The 18,685-nt window shown below is 44.5% G+C and overlaps 2 protein-coding genes and 1 long non-coding RNA gene across 17 annotated transcripts in view; 1 reads left to right on the top strand and 2 right to left on the bottom strand.

Annotated features, from left to right (window-relative positions):
• Positions 1-8,049, bottom strand: part of LOC1273174 (amyloid-beta-like protein) — a 70,268-nt gene extending 62,219 nt beyond the window's left edge. For 5 of the 14 annotated variants that reach the window (XM_061647940.1, XM_061647951.1, XM_061647952.1 and 2 more), the window contains exons 1-2: positions 7,917-8,048; positions 5,410-5,816 (exon numbers count right to left, since the gene is read on the bottom strand). In XM_061647940.1, the coding sequence (XP_061503924.1) occupies positions 5,410-5,481 (72 nt within the window). In that variant the 5' untranslated portion in view covers positions 5,482-5,816; positions 7,917-8,048. Of the gene's footprint in view, positions 1-5,409; positions 5,829-6,375; positions 6,400-7,821 lie in introns of those variants that run through there. The other 9 variants (XM_061647948.1, XM_061647942.1, XM_061647941.1 and 6 more) reach the window with 9 other exon arrangements.
• Positions 8,050-13,940: 5,891 nt separating this feature from the next.
• LOC4577224 (uncharacterized) lies at positions 13,941-17,615 on the bottom strand. Its single transcript, XR_009765242.1, has 2 exons — positions 16,987-17,615; positions 13,941-16,880 (listed from the first exon to the last, which is right to left on the bottom strand). It is a non-coding gene; the product is annotated as an uncharacterized LOC4577224 (long non-coding RNA).
• LOC1273178 (MICOS complex subunit MIC27) lies at positions 17,412-18,515 on the top strand. 2 transcript variants are annotated; one of them, XM_061647956.1, is made up of 3 exons: positions 17,412-17,497; positions 17,555-17,903; positions 17,972-18,515. In XM_061647956.1, exons 2-3 carry the CDS (start codon positions 17,570-17,572, stop codon positions 18,337-18,339), a joined length of 702 nt encoding a protein of 233 aa, XP_061503940.1. In that variant the 5' UTR covers positions 17,412-17,497; positions 17,555-17,569; the 3' UTR covers positions 18,340-18,515. The 2 variants fall into 2 exon arrangements, with proteins under 2 accessions (XP_061503940.1, XP_312131.4); XM_312131.6 differs by having other exon boundaries at positions 17,547-17,903.
• The last annotated feature ends 170 nt before the right edge of the window (positions 18,516-18,685 follow it).

Here is an 18,685-nt window from a genome sequence, read left to right as displayed (position 1 = left end):
AAGATCCGAAATAGTAAGTTTGGTCGAAGCGCGTCCGTTGCGCTTTAATAGTCCCTTCGAGGTATGCGTGTCCCACATTAGAGTCCTAGCCCTAATGGGATTTTTGGTGCCTTTCTCAGTTCCATTGGCTGTGGCAGAGTGGAGTTTCGGTAAGGGAAAGAACCATCACACTCAAACATACAACGTCTTGGTGTGGGAGTATTAGCAAATTATTCGCCCATATTCTACGTCTATTCGTAGCTGTTTGGGACCGAATTATGTCGACAAAGCGAACACGCGTTTATACTTGGAAGCGCGAACCGACTAATCGCACCATTGCAGCAGTATTAGTAAAAGGATACGTACTGGTGGGAAAGGTTTCAAAAACACGAATGAAATGATTTCAAAATACCATCGTTTGTTATAAAACACACATTATCACTGCGTGGCATTCCAGTCAGCATTAGGATGAAGCGTTTCCCGTCAGGCTAGTCGTCGCGCAAACGGTTCCTTTCGCACACGCGGTAGCATTGTGCTCTTAATTAAGAAGCCCATCAATTATGCCACCTTGCCAAGGTTTCACTACTTTGGAGCATATTTTTCAATGAATCAACACAAAAAGAATACGCAATGGATGGTTTCCCTTCCGTTTGCTACCAGTGTGCTGATGGCCGGGTGCGTGTGCGGTTGTCACAACGCTCAGCAATCAGCTCAACGGATGAAAGCATTTCGTTGGAAAAGTAGCGAGCATTCTATATTGCAAAAGGCTAAAGTGTTCCTGTTTTTAGCGGTATCAAACAGTCAGCAAACAAAATGTGCCTACCGATATGCCAATTTTCATTTCTGCGAATGTGAAATCACTTTTACTTCGGAGAAATTTATATTTTACCATCAAACAATATAGCCCGCGCGATGAACTACGTGCGTCCCGTGCCTTGGTATCAACCCAGGTAGGACTCCGGCGTAATGCAGTCTGATCTAATAAAGTTTGATTATTGTTAACTGGAATTTTGAAAGGGTGCTCCCAACATCATCAAGAAAGTATGTAGTGTGGAGTTAAAGAAGAAAAAAAAGTGCAAGCATTCGTTGTTTCTTTTCCCAGCAGCAAAAGGTTCAGTTTTCAGTGTATTAATGTAAATGGGCTCAAAATTTTGTAAATTTATCGTCCATTACGCACTTCCAAAAATAGCAAAAAAGGAAGCTAAAAATAAGAGTCTGAAACAGGGAAACTCTAGAACTGCTTCAACAGTGAGAAACGCTAGGGGCTACTGCTTTCTATCAACCATGACGTTTAACCGAAAGTGCTGGAACAGCCAACGGTAGCTATTTATACTTTCATACCAACATTCGGCATAACCGCCATCGATCGGTGTGTCCTTCCTTGGGCAGTAAGTTCACTTCGTTCAAGCAAACGGATACACTCTCTCGGCGGTACCGAGAGAAAGTCCAAAGGGACAAAGTGACCGACAAAGTTCGCCATTGGCTGTCATTTTGTTACAGGTCCTTTTCTTTTCTTGCTCCACTCTGCCCTTAAGGGGTAAGCTTTTTCGTTTTGCTTTCAACCTTGCAACTCCACCGACCCCAACGATGGACCACGGTGGTCGAAGGGTCATCACTGTTCAAGGAGGTCGCTCCGAGGGCACTCAAGCGGGGTGGTCCCCGAACAAAAACACACTGCCACTTCTTGCAATTCGAAAACAAAAAGCGGCGCCAAGCAAAATGCGTAACAAAGGGCCCACAATGTTGCCGTGAAGGTGTGGTCGTGTAGAGTACGCACTGGGAACAAAAGACGGAACGGTTTCGGTTGTATCCAGTTTTAACTAAATTATAAAGATCGCAACAAGCCCCGAACCCGTTGCTGTGTAGATATCCTTTTCCCGTCACCTTCGCCTCGATGTCCTTTGCTTGACATCGTGTATTCGTCCTGTGCGCCCAAGGTACAGCTCCCACAAAGCCATGCGTCAACCGTTGTGCCTTCCTTCGTTTTTGCTTGCTCCTTTTTCCAACTTTTTGGAGCCGTGTCCCCGCTAAGCCCCCCCCCCCCCCCTCCGCCTCCCCCTGCATTTGCCGGACGTCCTTAGTATCACGTGACAGATTTTAATTTATTCAGCGGGACAGTTTTGCTCCGATAAAATTAGGGTTGCAAATGGTGATGAAGCACTCGTACGCACGCTTTCTCCCCCCCTTCGCAGTGGTGTTTTATCATTTTTGTTTCGTCCGACGCAGTTTTGCCTCATTATCGCGTGGTATTAGCGAGCGTATAGTCCATCCTCGCCCATCCAGCCATAAGACGTAAGCAGCTGGCCGTCGCCATCGCCGTCGTTGGTAAAAGCTACCGGACGGAATGGTCATAAACGGTGGAGCGTGAATGAAAGGACGCTGCTGGACGCTTGGAGTAAACGGCCGCCTTATCGGGAAAAGGCCCGATCGAAACGGCCAAAAACTTCTAGCGGCAATTCTATCGCACAAACTTCTCCCGCTTCCTTCCGGCGTAACGGGCGTTGTCAAATGACTTCCGCTTTACAAACGGCCAGAACGTGAGACGGGCCTAAATTGAGGGTGATACACTTTCTCCGGGCTACCTAGCTCCGGGCGAATTAAGAAAGGTTTCTTCTCGTTGTAGATGAGTGGGTAGATGTGTGTGTGTGTTACGTTTTTTGTTAACTTTCGATATCTCATGGCATGTCGGCAATGGGTTGTAATGATTTCTCTACCGGAGAAAAAGGTCAACTTGGAAGTTGCGATTCTTTTGTTACATCCGAAACCTGATCACTGCGCCACGATGACCTTTTTCATCTCATTTCACTTCCTCCTTTTTTTAGCTTGATTATAATTGATTTTTCATTATATATCGATGCGGCGTTAAAGCAAAGTACAATGCTATGGATGAATATATTTATTTAATGATAGGTAAAAGTACACTAACTACGTGAACGTGCTGAAGTTAAAGTTTGGGTTTGATGAATGTGTACAACATATAAATGATTCACAAATAAGTAACAAGAATATACTATATGCAACTTTGGTCGTGGCTTGAGCCGGTAACACGTCACTACAAGAATAAGCATCGCAACATCTTTTCAAATCATCGTTTGCTTCATTCCCTTCATTTTCAGTCCGGGCCGTTAAAGGGCACACGATTTGTCAATGCGCCCTAACTGTGGGAGGAAGTTTGTCTAATCAATTTCTTAAATCAATTTCGAACCATTTGTTTCGAGCAACCTTCGCCGTACGCCCAACTCATCTTGAAAAATGGCAATAGGATTCCCATTTTGTATAGAGATGTGTTTTCCCCCGGGTTGATATATTACACAACAACCAGAAACCTAGAAAAGATCGCAAAAGAGGCTTGCTAAGGTAGCAAAGAAATGAACAAAAAAAAAAAACAATATTTCAACCCCTCTTTAGCAGCTCCAGCAGGAATGCAGGGCACATTTCTGCCACTGTGCAAAACGCGACAGTAAGCTGTTAGGAAGCAGTCGTCACTGCTGTATTTATTTTTCTCACAAAAAAAAAGGATAACGCGTTTGTTTCACGGGCAAACACAGTCTACACCCCGTGCTGTCAGTCTTCGCTGTGCCCGTACCACACAGTTCAGCCCATCATGACTCATGCTGCATATTAAAATCCTTCGTCACACTAGAGCTGAAGGCAACGCGGGACACGCAGCGCTCCCTGACGCCCCGAAGTAACACCGAAAGCATTGATGGGTGGGGGGGGGGGGGGGGAGGTTAGAGGGACACAATCCTCCGTCAAAACGTTCCCACGGCTGTGTACGGGACGACTTGGGGTGTGTGGGCTGTCAGAGTTTGTGACACATCCCCACGGCACCCCTTCGCGCGGGCAAGAAGTGTCGAACAGCTGCCCCTGCTGTACGCTACGGCACACCGAAAACAGACACGAGGGTGGCAGCCAGCGTAAGGCACGCATACACATACCACACCAGGTTCAATTCCGAAATTCTTTTTGCGCAGGACAATCGGTTTGGTGGTGGTTGTGGTGGTGGTGTACGGTTCGCAGTGTGCGGGTGGATAGGAAGTGACCCTTCCTGCATGGCATTTACCACCGCAGTGGTAGTGGTGGTGTGAAATGTGTGTGGAGACGTGTAGCATAACATATCCCGCACAGGGTGGTTTTCCGACGGCTGCTTGTCAGAAGAAACCCCGGTTTCCCAGTTTGGTATTTGCCCGGTGCTAAAGTCCTTGCCGAAGAATAAACAACGAGCGAGGAACGTGTGCCTTCGCATTTACAGTTTTCCACATGGTAAAACTTAAAATCGCATGTAAACATACTCCCACGGTATACTTCGCTTTCGTTTTTGCAGGACTCATTGCTATCCCTTTCCTGCTTGGGCACTGCTCTAGATATATCAAACAAGAGTAAAAGAGTTGCTCTGTGAAGCACACGTGAAGAAAATGTGCTCCAGTATTGATTTCCAGCTCCACTTAACTACTTGCAACCCACGCAAGGTCTGCAGGGGCTACTAACGTCAAACCGTGCCCACAACGCAATAGGGCGAAGCAGTAATGCAGAACTTGGTAACTAAAAATATATACCAAGGTAGGGAAAGTGCTGTATCCTTTCACTGGTCGTCGAACAAACGCCTGTAGGAACTAGATGCGTATGGTTGGGAGCTCCACACACCCCGAGCGTGCCAGGTGTAGATGCACAGAGGTCCTGCTTTTTTTGTTTCCTTAGTATGGTACCCTACAGCAATTACAAGAATCGCTATCCAACGCAAAAGACCGATCCGCACAGGGGTTCCCGGTTCGGTAGGGGTTTGCGAAAGTGCCCGCACACTACAAAGGTTTCCTCAAGGTAATCTTATATCCCTTTCGGCGGGTAGCGTGCAATGGACCTGCGTTCAAGCGGAATCTAATTTCCTGCCTGGTTACGCCGTAAGAAGTTTTTGCTAACCGAAACGACCGACCTGTTCCCGGTCAAGTTGAAGGTGCTGAATCGAGCCAAATGGCAACAACAAGAACAAAAAATAAGAAGGCCCCCGCCACAAAATGCAATCAAGAATGCATTAAAAAAGCCATAAGTTGACATTTGAACCCTTTCGCCGGGGTTCTCGAAACACGAACCAGCTCCAAAGGCTTATGGCGAAGAAATAAAGCGGGCGCTCTTTGTTTCACGTTGCGTGCAGTCCTTTCTTGAGGTTCAAGGGTGTTCCTGGGGGTGCTGGTAGTCATGAGCCACACGGGCCCGCCGGTGATAGCCTTGACAAAAGAGGTACGACAACTCTGCGGTGTACCGAGCAGGAATCAATATCTGATATTGCACCCCAGGGGTTAAAATTGAGGACACATTCGATACTGTGCTGTAAGCTTATATACTGATCCCTGTTATCAGATCGGTACCTGTAACTTGACGACGCGATTAGCTCGTCCTTCTGCTAGACTTAAGCCGTTCTAAAGCGCTTCTTACCTGAGACGGGACCGTGGAATAAAGTGTCACCAGGACAAGGGCAAACGCCACTGGCCACACTGAGGATGACATCGTAGCTGATACTGCTGCTGCTGCTGCTACTATGTTAATGGACGCTGAAACGGCAGTAACTGCGACACACTTTCAAACTACCAGGTTGTATCACCTGTATACAACACACTGTATCCTTCCGTAGCTCTACTTCGGAGCTCGTTCGTTTTTGGTTTGATTTGGTTTTCTTTTTTCGTTACACACTCTTTCGTTTCTTTCACCTTAGTACCACTATAATGTTCACAACGTAGCGCTGCACAAAGGCAACGAGGTGCAACTAATGCACGACACTGGGACACTGGGACGGCACTCGGGTGCAAAGACTAAACTGAACACTCACCGCAATAATGATTCACCTGAAATTGGTACTGAATAAGATGATAGGATAAAATATCTCATTTTAAAAATCCTTCCTATCTTTTAAGACAATTTCAAACTATCCACAAACTATTGATCTTCTTTGGCGTGTACCACTCAATCGTAAAGTAATCCTTATGTTCCCCCAATATACCCATACATGATGCAAGTTTTTTTCCTGTGGGGTTCTTCTCTTTGTCCAGTAGAATACTTCACACTTCACCGAAGATTCTTCTGGCCTCTGTCGTACGTTCCTGAAAAACTGGCTGATTCAGCATCTGCCATCACACCGATAAGCCTGCAACCGAAGAGTAAAGCGTTCCTGGGCTCACCGTGCGTGTAATCGAATATCCTAATCCCCTTTTTCGTGTTCGGTTTACTAGCCTCCAATCGAATAGTCTCCAATCGACATCCCCTTTCCCGTGCCACGTGCCTGCAGTGGGCTGCGGATAAATATCCTGTTCCTGTTTTCTTCCACTATTCCACTACGTACAATCGTTCGAATGTGTGTATCTACTTTCGATACCGAGTTCACGTCAATCGATAAAAATTACAAACCAACACAAAACCAACTGGTGCGAACCAATGCCCAAAAACAATGCCCAAACGGGGAGTTCCGATTTTCGGGCACACGCGATTTTGGACAGTGCGATATTAAATGCTGTTTTTTTCTAAAAGGAGCTCACAATCCGTGGGATCTATCGCCTTCGACACAGAACTGTAGTGAGGTTTTTAGTATATCCTTCGCCCCCCCAAAACAGAGCGTTTGTGTTCGTTCGGTTCCACACACACACACACACACGTAGAGAGTTTTTCTCCCTTTCCCCACCTTGCCTTTTATTTTTCACACTAACTCTCGCATATTCCTCTCTCTCTCCTTCTTGGCAGTCGTATTTTTGTTCTCTCTCGCTTCATTTGGCACAATCACACACACACACACACACACTCACACGTAGACACTCAAAGGAGCAGAAGCAGCTCATCACACACGCCCCGTGTAGAGCACATAGCTTGCTCATTGTGTTCGCTCAGCTGCGCAATATCCCCCTTTCATCCACACACACACAGTTCAAACACAGTCATACACTGTGAAAAGGAGTTTTCCTTTCTACACATTTGCGCACGCACGCCAAACCCGACCAATACACAAACATTTGCGCACACAAATACGCATACATACACACACACACGCGCGCACACACAACCGTGCACAGTGAGATTTGGTGGGTCTGGTTTTCACACAATGGCGCAATGTCCGGCATTGGATGGTGGGAAGGGGGTAGGAGATGAGCGAAAGAGCAGTTTTCCGACGGATGATTCATACTTCACCGATCGATTCTTGTGTATGAGAGTGTGCGTCGTGTGTGAGTATGTGTACACTACGCGACCTTTGGTCACACGGAACACGAAACATTTCAGGTTTTACATTGCATCAATAGAAACTCAAACACACACACACACACACACACACACATACACACTCGTACACTGCGGAAAACAGTCATGGAAATTCTTACGAGTTAGAATTCCCACACACAGCGTCTCGTCCTTGTGGCAGAAATGGTTGACTTTCTGCAAGGGAAACTTTCGCGTAATGGCAGGCACTTGCATTTAAACACGGTCTTCCCACCGCAGACCTAGAAATGGAATCAGTCTAAGGAACCAACAATTAAAAGGAACTTCGTCTCAGCACACTCTTTCACAGGTGTTTCCTTCACGTACTTAAAATTGTTGAATACAGTACAATTTCTTCGCATTATATCGATGGTGGCACTGATTCTGTCGATGACTCATTGGTAAGCAAGAGTATTGTATCGATTACTCGACAAAGTGCTTGTTCGATTTCGTTCGATCACCTCTAACGCCGCTAATGTAAAACACTTTTCGTCCCCTACTCTGCTCCGACCCCCATCCACCCCAACGTTTCCGCTAGAATCAGCAACTGTTGAGAAACTGACGACCAAAGCTCATTAAGCCTGCTCGACCAGGTATGGACCTATGTACCGGGATGGCAAGCGGTAACCACCAACACCACCATCACCTCAACGCACACAGCTTGCACACCTCTGCGGATTGGCCAGTCGTCGAACCCGCGGTACCTGCACTGAGAACCACTGGAACGGAAGCAATTTCCGATGTGACTGCTTACGGCACTGTATCGAAACTGTCGAACTGCCCGAGAACGGAGCACAGGGTTCGGTTCTGTTGTGCGCTGTATGGCAAGACGACTGGCCCTTCGGCGCTTGGGAGAGAACGCTTTCGGAGACCAGCTAGTTGCGAGCAAATTACAGACACTCTGTACGCTCAGGCTCCCGTACAACCCACACGGACTGCTCCAGCGCTCTCTTACAAAGAGGGAGTAGCTGAGCAGTCAAGGGATACGGATTAAACGGGTGGTGGTTCGGGCTGGGTGACACAGGACAGTTGTTTTACCACTTCTCGGCAAGCGGGGTTTTTTTTTTTTTATTCTCTTCATGCTACAGCCGACGCTACTGCCTCATCGATTGCGACACGATGGAGACACGAGGCTATTGAAGGTGGCCAAAGGGGAAGGCGACGTTGACGGTTTCGACGGCGACACACTCTGCGTTAGCATAACAAAGGTGTAATCATTGATCCGCTGCAGGAAATCCCTTTTACGAATCGGCCATCAACGCTCTCGCATTCACCCTCTTGTCGACAAAGGGGCACAAGGTGTGCACAGGGCAATCCTATTTTTTACCATTAGCAGTGCAACGGTTAATGTATATCTTAATTTATATTTATTTGCGGAGAATTAGAGTATAATAGTACGTTTAGAATTTTGGAAAACGTCCTACAAAATTATGACTCACTTGCAAGAGAGAAGCTCAGAGAGTCCTTGGTAAAAGAGCGTCAGGAATCTACCCAGCGAGGAGCAGAGAACACCGCTGGACATGCGCAGTGCCCATCAGGCGAATGCCATGTTTCCTCCATTTTCCATGCACGCTTTTCTTCTCGCCGTTCTGATTTTCTTTTGCGGATTTTCCTTTCCACCTGTCCGCCTGCAGGCTGGACCGTGGTCTCACTGTACTGTAGAACGCTATGGAACGCGCCATTCTGCAGTACGCGGAAACCACGGCACAATCCCCATTGCGAACGTTGGCATGGGCACACGGACCCGACATCTTTACGTAGAGGCTGCGATGCCCTGGCTCGTGGTAGCCACACACTCCGATGTAGACCCTCTTCTAGAGCATGCACAACAAGTATTAGTAATGTACGAAATTCCTTGAATTCTATAATTTTCGTTCAATGTTCCCCACCCCATATAATACGTGCTGGCATAAGCTTACAGCTACGGTAACGATACTGTTTGTACTGTACTGTAGTTTACGCAAGAGCAGACCATTCTTCTTGCCAGACTTCCTGTGTATGATGCACAACAAGACACACAAAAAAGCTGTAAAGAATGAGGATGCTTCGAGACTATCGAAGAAATATCGATAAAACACCACACACCGCCCGGTCGGTACGACCCGGTGCAAGTGTGGAGGTCGTCTTGGTAGCAGCCGCTGCTTCAACGTTGCCCCGTGAACAGAATAGCGAATAGCGAACTGGTGAGTGAGCTTAGCCCGTTCGGTTCAGGTTCGGCCGGTAGGTTGCGCGGTAGGTCGGTTTTGGTAAATTGGACGGTAAGCGACGTTAGTTTAGCGACTACGCTATGGCAGGCTGCAGGGAAAGGATTTAGCAGGAAATTGAACTCTTGTCGTCGGAACGTTAGGTTATTCTTTTCGCCGTAACACACACACACACACATTACAAGGAGGAAATTTTAATGCTCGCTTTGCTCGTGCATTGTGCTGGGGAATGTGCTTCATTTACAGCACCGAAGAAAGAAAGGAAATTAAATTTCTTCCACATTAGAATCGGCACAAAGAACGTTTGCACTTGGAGAGCCTGGAACAGTAAAGCACCATTCTCTTTAAATCGTTCTGTGTATCGGTAAATACATCACGCGCTGTACTTGGGCGAACCTGCACTGAATTCATAATGCGTTCATAAACTCAACACGCACGTTAATGTGTTTTAAATGAAAAATAAGAAATCGTTCCAGTTTGCATTGTAAAACACCAACAAAATGGGTGTATCAGTACAATTATGTTGAATTATTGCATTGGTTGTTTGCCGACTGCATGGTTTGCGTGGGAATAGTTGTGAATTTCCATCCAATAGTTTGTAAAACTAACTTAGCTTTCTATTGCTCTTTTTAGACGTTTAGAGTTTTATATTATTTAAGGAAAATAGCCATCTTATTTCTAGCAGGTTTATTACTGTACATATTTCAATTTCAATGATACATACCTCAGTAAGTTCCAGAATTTTCTCATTTCGCTGGTATTTTCAAATACATAAAAACATTCATGAATTAATGACGTTTTCTAACGTTATTCTTTCAATTCATTTTTCATATTAATAAAGACCGTTCTTGGAGGTTGTAGGAACTGTAGGAGCTTCTTCATATCCACACTAACAGAAGTATTGCAATTTATAGCGCTTGATCGATACGGTTGTTATGACTAGCATGCTTTTTCCAAGTGGTTGTGGAATCACTGCTAAATGAAATCCATAAGCTCCCTTCGAGCAAGTTCTTCCTCTTAAACTAATCTTCTCGGACAGCAATAGCAGCTGCTGCTGTTTTGCATGCTAAGCGAAGTATGAAAGTTGTGTTGTACCGATTGAATGTTTCTTTTCCTTTTGTTTTGCGGGTTTCATTCCTTTTTCTGTAATACATGTGCACGGTGGATACAGTTTGCACACGTTTGGCGTGCACGAGCGTTGGTCTGAATATCAGGAAACTTTGCTCTTAACTTCCGAGAGCACGTTTCAATACAAACAACTTTTGTACCATTACCTTTGATATTTGTCTGAACTGCCCTATTCCAAGAAGCAGCTGACCTCGCGGGATATCTGTATAGCTTCCTCAGATTATTGCATCCATTAAAGCATCTAATTAAAGCGTTAATTTGTGATAGTAAACTGAAGCACTGTTTCTTTCCCCAAGTTTTTGTTTCCCTTGTGTTTGCGCATAAAAGAGTGACAATTAAATTTGGTACAGCAATCCCAAAATAAAACCATTCCTAGCTCTGCCAAACATCCCGTTTTCGTCCTAGGAGTTTTTCTGCATCTCAAATGGAAAAGACAAAAAAAAACACACACACACACACACACACACACACACACACACACACAGTTTTAATTATGTTTATTGACCTACTCCGGCATTTTTGTCCGGGCACCGGGACCACCAAACTTTATGCCAAACGGGCCCCGAAAGCCGAAGCGAAAGCGTTTACGAGCGTTTGAGGCCAGTCCAATCAACTAAAACAACTCCCCCAGAAAGCTTCTCAATTGCGGGAAGTACTTCTCAGTTTCCATTTCCATGACCCAGCGCACGTGTGCGTGTGTGAGAGTGTATTTTTTTTACAACAAATCATGAAATGCACACTGTTTACCATTGCAAAGTTAAACAGGAAAATCCAATGAGGGCAACGGGCAACAGCAGCGCTCTGGATGCTGGCTTTTGGAATGTGGTGCATAATTCATTATACCGACGACAACATTCTGCTTGTCACACGCGGCCGAAACAGGATGCAGTATGGCACAAAAGCACCATTTCCTTACTACGGTAATGGAAAATGTTTTACATTACACTGATAGCATCGGTCAGGTGGACGAATTGGTAGTGTTAGCGCTGACTGCTGGTTCAATTTTAATGCACTGGCAAATGCTTAAAAATTCTGAAATCGATAACAGTAAAAGCTGGTGTGTTGGAATTTTGGCAAGGCTTTAAAGAAACACTAACTCGACTGTGTTCAGCAGAGCTTTGCTTCCCAATATTGCATATCCAGATTGCTACACGTACCTCAATTCTCGAGGGTCCCATCTATCCCAGACCGAAGCTTTCCATCGCTTCCCAGTCTCTCTCATCATGCAGACCTTTATGCCGCATCCCGAGTTGCTTCTGTCTTTCGATCATATGAGTCATTGGCCTGGCTCCTGGTGCCATATCGTAAGCCCGGGAGGGCACATCCAACATTAGCCGCCGGTGGTACTTGTGACAAACATGAAAAGATAGCTATCGTCACCATCATGGTACGACCATATTTCATCCCGACCGAGCACAAGGAAAATGTCTTCAAGCGTTCCGGCATCACTCTGTCCTTTCCTTCCTACCAAGCCAAGAACCAGCCAACTGGGTTCGCTGGAAGTAAAATGCTCTTTCCGCAAAATGGTGCTGGCTGTTGGTGTTGGGTGCCAGCTTTTGCTGCCCGAGCTTCGAGTGATGTCATTTCCTTCCAGCTGAACACCAAATAACGAACCAAGCCAAGATCGAAGTGGTTTTAGTGCTCATTGAAAAAAAAATAGAAGAGACACATACGGTCACAGCGCTTTTCCTTGCTCATTTGTGCACTGACCTACACAGCACAGGAGACAGTTTTTAGTGCTCTGCTGCATTTTTCAAATGGACGTACACACCAAACAGACCGCGCACACACTCGTGCCCGTACGCTTTATTGTGTGCTACCAGGCATTAAGCGGTTGGTTGTGGAAGAAAGAACCCATCCAGGATACGTCCGGTCCCCGTCCCTGAACGGACATTGACCGGAAGACTGTGGGAAGAAGACGATCAAGATACGCCACCAAGCAGCTACATACGCGCAATAATGGACACATTGCTGGGGGAACGGTCGCGTCACATCCTAATTGCAGCAGTGATACGTGCTGGCATTTTGGCTTTATTTCATTTGCAGATGCCTCGGCAAGAATGGACACACACACACGCACGCAAACTCTCGCACAGAGTCTGCATCCTTCCCTCCGCACATCCCCATTCCGATGGGGGCCGATTCGATTTGCCAGTCCATTTGGGAGGCGAGTGTGTCTGGTTTTGTTGTCGAGTTCCACTTCTCACGTGTTGAATCATGGTCCACCCCTGATCGTCCCCTCGACACGGAGATATCCTGATAAGGGAATACCGATCAACCGAGAGAACTCCCGGTGCTACCCTCTCCTTACGGGCAACGGCGCCCCGAAAGAAAGAGGTCGTTAGTATGGAGGAGGCGGTGGCGAACTCTTGATCCATTTTGTGCTTCAGATTTTTAATTCAATTTTCTAATGGAAATTCAACCTCCACCGGGCATGACATACATCGCTCGAGCTGTTGGTGTACTGTTCTTTCGAACCTATGACCTGGTTGCTGGGCGGTACGTGCGTGCATGTGTATATCACAAAAACCAGCCTGTCCTGCTGTTGGCAGGGATGCTGTAGACACAAACATAAACACACACACACACACACACACACACACACACACACACACACACACACACAACTGGAATGACTTTGATATAGTTGATTGGAATTTTTCCCACCCATCTCATCATGCACAAAGGGTTTACTTCTGTTTTTTTTTATTATTAATTCCACCATGGCAGATGTGTAGGAAATTAATCATTTTACCGAGATCGTACGGAAGCATTCCATTGCAACTGACTGATTAAATTGACATTTTGTTGTCTTCGTGTGTATGGCTGCCTGTTTGGCTGCTGGGTGGGTGTTAATGGTTGTACATTTGTTATTGGAAGGAATTGAACAAACATATCTCCTTGAAATCGGAAATGGTTAAAATTGATTGCATTGCAACATTTTATAGGTCACATTTAGTGGCCACTTTATCTAACAATTATGTTGAATCGTCTGAAATGAATTGCATTGCACCAACATACTACACGATTTTTAATATCAGTTCAGTTAGTTATCGATCATCTATCAACATTGTAATAATATTTTTATTCATCATTAGAACGGACTGTAAATGTTAAACTGTAATTTAATTGAAATGTGATCTTATGATGTTATAATGTAATCTTACATCGATCAAACATACAATCGTTATGGAAGTTGGAGCCTGGGAACTATCCAGGTTCGAGGCCAGATAATGTTGGTCCTTGTGTATCCATACAGGAGCATTACCAGTGGGCTTTTAAGTTAATGAATATAACCCGAAGACAACAAGTGAGCATACTTAAACAGGCAAATCCAGATACCAGATACCATTTGAAACAGATTGTATCGTTCCCCAAAATAACGACCAAGTCGGATTGTTTTTGCAAAAGATTTATTTTTGGAATTTGTATCTTACTATAAGCAAGGAATTGTTAGAAAATATGTTTAAACAATCAAATTGTAATAGCTTCTATCAACTGTTTTTCATCTGCTAAGTGCATAACATTTTTACATATCCTAGCTTACAATGATGTGCCTTCTGCTACCGAACCGTCTCGCTTCCCAGACTCACTGCACTACACTGACTGACTGATGATCGCGGCTACACCCCTACATAGCGGCCGAATGTATTATGGGAGCTAATAATGTGTGATATATATGTATATGTATATATTACCTCTGTGTTACAACTATGATTACTTCTTATACGTTTGCTCTCTGACACTACATGCCTGGTATGTTCGTTTGTGGTTTGCATTTTGTTCTATATGTGTATATATATATATGCAGTATATGTATGTGCTCTTGGTAGGTAGTTATTGGGGTAGGTCGGGTATGTTTGCATGAAAGGTAGATAAGAGGGTGTATGCTGGTGTAGGCAGGTAGTTAGGATTGGTAGGTAGGTTCGTATGCGTATGTATGATATTTGGTATGATATTTATATACGGTGTACATGAATGCTGCCTTTGTCTGCCGATAACGATTACGAAGTGTTTACTATGCTGTTTCGATACTTTTGTGGCTGATTTCTCTTCTTACTGGTTGGTTATTATCTTTGCTTGTTTTACTTTTTTTTATCGTTCAATGTTTTACAGGGCTTTTCAGAAATTCTCATAGTTGTGGGACACTTTATATGCTCTTTCTTACTGGAAATGAACGTTATGTGAAGTGGGAATTCTATAGCACTTATTTTGGACCAAAAAGGGTGCCATCGAGTCCAATTCCCAACAGATATAGTTCACTTTACAAAAGAAAGAGTCTAGGAAGTGTCCCACAATTATGACAACCAATGAAAAAACTCTGTATCCTTCTCTCTGTATCATTCTTTCTTTTTTTCTTTTTCTGTCTCTGTCTCTATGCTTCTTTTTCATTACCTCCCTTACCCTCTCTGTGCGTACTGTATTGAAAACAACAAGTCGTTGTAATGGCTTTACTTGTGTTTTTTCTTCGTTCTTATACCCTTTCTTATTATATAGAGAATTTATACTTCAAATCAACATTGATGGTTTTCCTTTCTTTCTTTTTTCCTATCCTTTCTCATAATCCTTACATCCAGTGGACAAACATAATACTTTACGGGCGATTAACTTTTTTTGTTGTTGTTGCGATTTTTGATTGTTTCTTGTTGGTTTTGTCTTTCGATTTTTGGTATTTGGCTTTTTGCTTACCGCACTACGGTTGACCAATCTGTTGACCCTAGCTGGTTTCTACATTGATCTGAACGGAACGAGAGTCGATCTTTGCTATGTGTTTAAGTTTTTGTGTATGTTTTGTGTTTTTTTTTTGTTTCATTTTCATCAAAACGTAACTGATAACATCGTAACGCAGAGTAAGAGGAGTAAACAACATTAGATATATGTATTTTGGTTTTGTTTTTCACAGTAAGGGTTGGATATGGAGAGCTCCCGGAAATCTGCTGATCGCTTTTAGCTTCACTATCTTGCTCTTTCTCTCCCTTTATAACATCGATTGTTTCATTGCTGCTCGAGTTTGATGATAGTAGTAAAGTGGGAAGTTGGGCAAAACTGGGCAGGATTCATTCAAAACCAAATACGGAACGGACGGAATGTGTCCGCCGTCGCTCCGGATGCCAACAACGCCTGCCAAATCCTTTTAGACGACGCTCCTATTAGACGACGAGTTTGTATAACTATGACGACAATACAATTTGCGATTTGGAGATACACACACACATACACACAGTGATGGTTCGATTGTAGGAATAGAAATATAGTCGAGAGTTAAAGATTAGTTATGTATAGCGTTGCTGCTGCTGCTGCTGGTTTAACAACTCTCTGTCTCTCTCGCTCTTTCTCTTTCTCTCTTATCTCTTCTTCTTTTATCGCTTTGCATTCCCTATCTCTACAGTCTTCCTTCGGTATCTATTCTAAGCGTTCGTAATGACGGTCTTACTCTGCTACTGTTTATCTTACTGTTATTTTCTTTCATAACTACATCTGCCCTCATTCACTGCTCTCGTTTTTACTTCTTAGGAGCTCTAGGTTTGTTTTAATGTAAGTTGGATAGTTTTGTGTTTCTGTGTGTGTATGTGTTTGTTGTTGTTTTTTTTCTTAATTTTCTCTCTTTGTTTTTATCTTATATTCACGAATAGTTAATAACGAATTATTATGTTATGTTTTCGGTCCACGCAACACTGACATATTTTTGTTTAACTTTTGCCTTTTAACCCTGAGCCGCAATCTCCTGCCGGGCTTCCGACTTTAGCTTGACGAACTCTTTCGCGATTTCGTCATTATTACGCTGCGACAGGATGCGCAGGATAGTCCAGCCAGTCTCGTCCATATGGATGCGCTTCTGCAGCGGTAGCCAGCAGGCGAAGGAACTTTGCTGCAAGTTGAACGGGTGTGTCCAGAGTTTGTGCGAAAAGCGACAAATAAGAAAACCCAGTTTAGTTGCGTTACCTTCCACAGCTTCTCGTGCTTTACGCGGTAGCTACGGTAAGCGCGAGAAGCTGCTACAATATTGCGCATTGAATCCCTCCCCAAATCATCTCTTAAAACTAAGAGAAAGCACTCAATCTCAATCACGCACACATTCGCACAGACATACACACATTCTTTCACACGCAAGAAGAACTATTCGATTTTGCTGAAATTGTAATCTGCGTATTAGTGGGAATAAGATTAAAGCGGTTATGATATCAGCATCATTACAGACAACTGTCCGAAAATGTCCGATATTCAACAACTGGTACTACTTCCCTGTTGCAAAAGCGTCTCTGCTATTGACCTTCATAACCGTGGCGTTAACCAGTTGTCCCCGTAACAGCGTTCAATGCACTTTTTACCTGTAACCTTATAACAGAAAACAAAACAATTTTCATTTATGTTACACTAAACAATTAATAATGTCTATTACTTCTTCAGCTTTTCAATCGTTCTTATTTTCAGAAGTACCTACATGGTTAATATGAGCTTTTAGTGATGCTTTCACTCGACTGTTTTCTTTGCTAATAATGTGAACGTTTTGTCGCTTTGGGAGCTTCGTGGAGGCGTTGAAAAATCGATCGATTTTGCTCCATGTTCATGCGCAGTACGAAGACATAATGGAAAAGTGTAAATTTTGACAAACGATTTTTGGATAACAATTTTATGTATTATTGCAAAACGGACCACTCTTGTCATATATTTTTTTACATATATATTTTCGTATTATGTTGTTTTAATTATTTTGTTGCCTCACTGACTGTTTCAAACCGAATCGTCCGGCCATTATTTAAACTTTGTTATTTGACCATTAACTGACTTCAATCAGACGCTTAGATTTTGTTATTTGGGTTGCATCATGTAGCCTTTGTTTTTTTCTTTTTTCCCATCTTCCACCAGCTGTCAATCTGTCAAAAACTGTTCGGCGACAACATTCATAATTGGTCAGCAAACGAAAAACAACGAAAAATTACATAATTTTAAGCGTAAGTCTAGTTTTCTGTTTACATATCCCATTTTAAAACGAAAATGTAGTATTTTAGGACCATTTGGTTGCGATGTTCCGCTCGGTGAGCACAATAGCGACGCCGCTGCTGCTGGGTGCGGTGGCCGTGAATGCCAGCGCCGGAGCAGACAAGCCGAAGTCTGCCGTCGCCGAGGAGCCCAATAAAATGGTCTGCCGACCATCGGAACTTCCCCTCTACCGACCGCTCAACCAGAAAATTGCCTGTGAATGCCACCAGCGCCGGAACGAATCGACCGGGCCGTCGGCCATGCTTGAAGAGGGATTCCGGGCGATCCGTGTACAGGTGCAGGAAGCATCGAAGCTGGTCGACGATCAAAAGAAGCAAATAGTCGACCTGGTCGAGGAAGGCAAGAAGCAAACTAAATGTAAGTCCTTTGTAGCTTGTTTCACGCAACTGAATGTCTAGAATCTAACAGCGCATCCCGATTTGCAGTCATCAACGATTATCTGCACCAGGAGGACAATACGATGCCACGTGTCGGAGCCATCGCGATCGGTGGTTTGGCCGGTCTGATCTTCGGTCTGCGCGGTGGCTTCTTCAAGCGCGTCATCTACACCTCGTTCGGTGCCGGCGGCGTAGCGTCCATCTGCTACCCGCAGGAGGCGGAAATGTACGCCCAGCACGGATTGGTGGAGGCGAAAAAGTATGCTACGATCGGGTACAACTTTGTGTATGGCGTGAAGCCGGGCGATAAGCAGCTGGAGCTGCCAACCATCCCGTCCAACCTGGGCGAGCTGAAGGACAGTGTATCGGGACTGGCGAAATCCGCCTATGACGCAGTATTTTCCGAGAAGAAATGAAATCGGCTAGCGGTGTCCCTCTGTGCGTAACTCCCAATTTACCTATGCCCTTGTGATTCGTGATGCTGGTTGGTGTAGAAAATTGCTACCGTGTGTCTGGTAAACATGTTACTGGTAAACAAAATAAAGCCTAGATGAATGGCCTTAGGTCACTATCACCCTAGGTAAAGTGAAAATGTATTTGTTCGGTTTACATTTCTCACCAGTCTGCAGGCGATTAATCCACCATTGGTTTTAAAGCGGCCTACCCTGTTGGTATTGCATTAACCGTGCTGACGCGTGCAATCAGTTGTGTGATTTGAAGTTGTGAAAGTCAACATGAGTACGTCGAATATTCTAGTAAAAT

This window comes from Anopheles gambiae, chromosome 2, assembly GCF_943734735.2.
Source record: "Anopheles gambiae chromosome 2, idAnoGambNW_F1_1, whole genome shotgun sequence".
Taxonomy (NCBI): Eukaryota; Metazoa; Arthropoda; class Insecta; order Diptera; family Culicidae; genus Anopheles; species Anopheles gambiae.
The sequence above is the reverse complement of the archived record's forward strand: the minus strand, read 5'-3'. Positions and strand labels throughout refer to the sequence as shown.

Bases quoted from the DNA above. Each gene is read 5' to 3' on its own strand.
- LOC1273178 (XM_061647956.1), top strand. From the start codon at position 17,570: ATGTTCCGCTCGGTGAGCACAATAGCGACGCCGCTGCTGCTGGGTGCG. The intron at 17,904-17,971 runs GTAAGTCCTTTG...CCCGATTTGCAG, and splicing joins AGGCAAGAAGCAAACTAAAT to TCATCAACGATTATCTGCAC.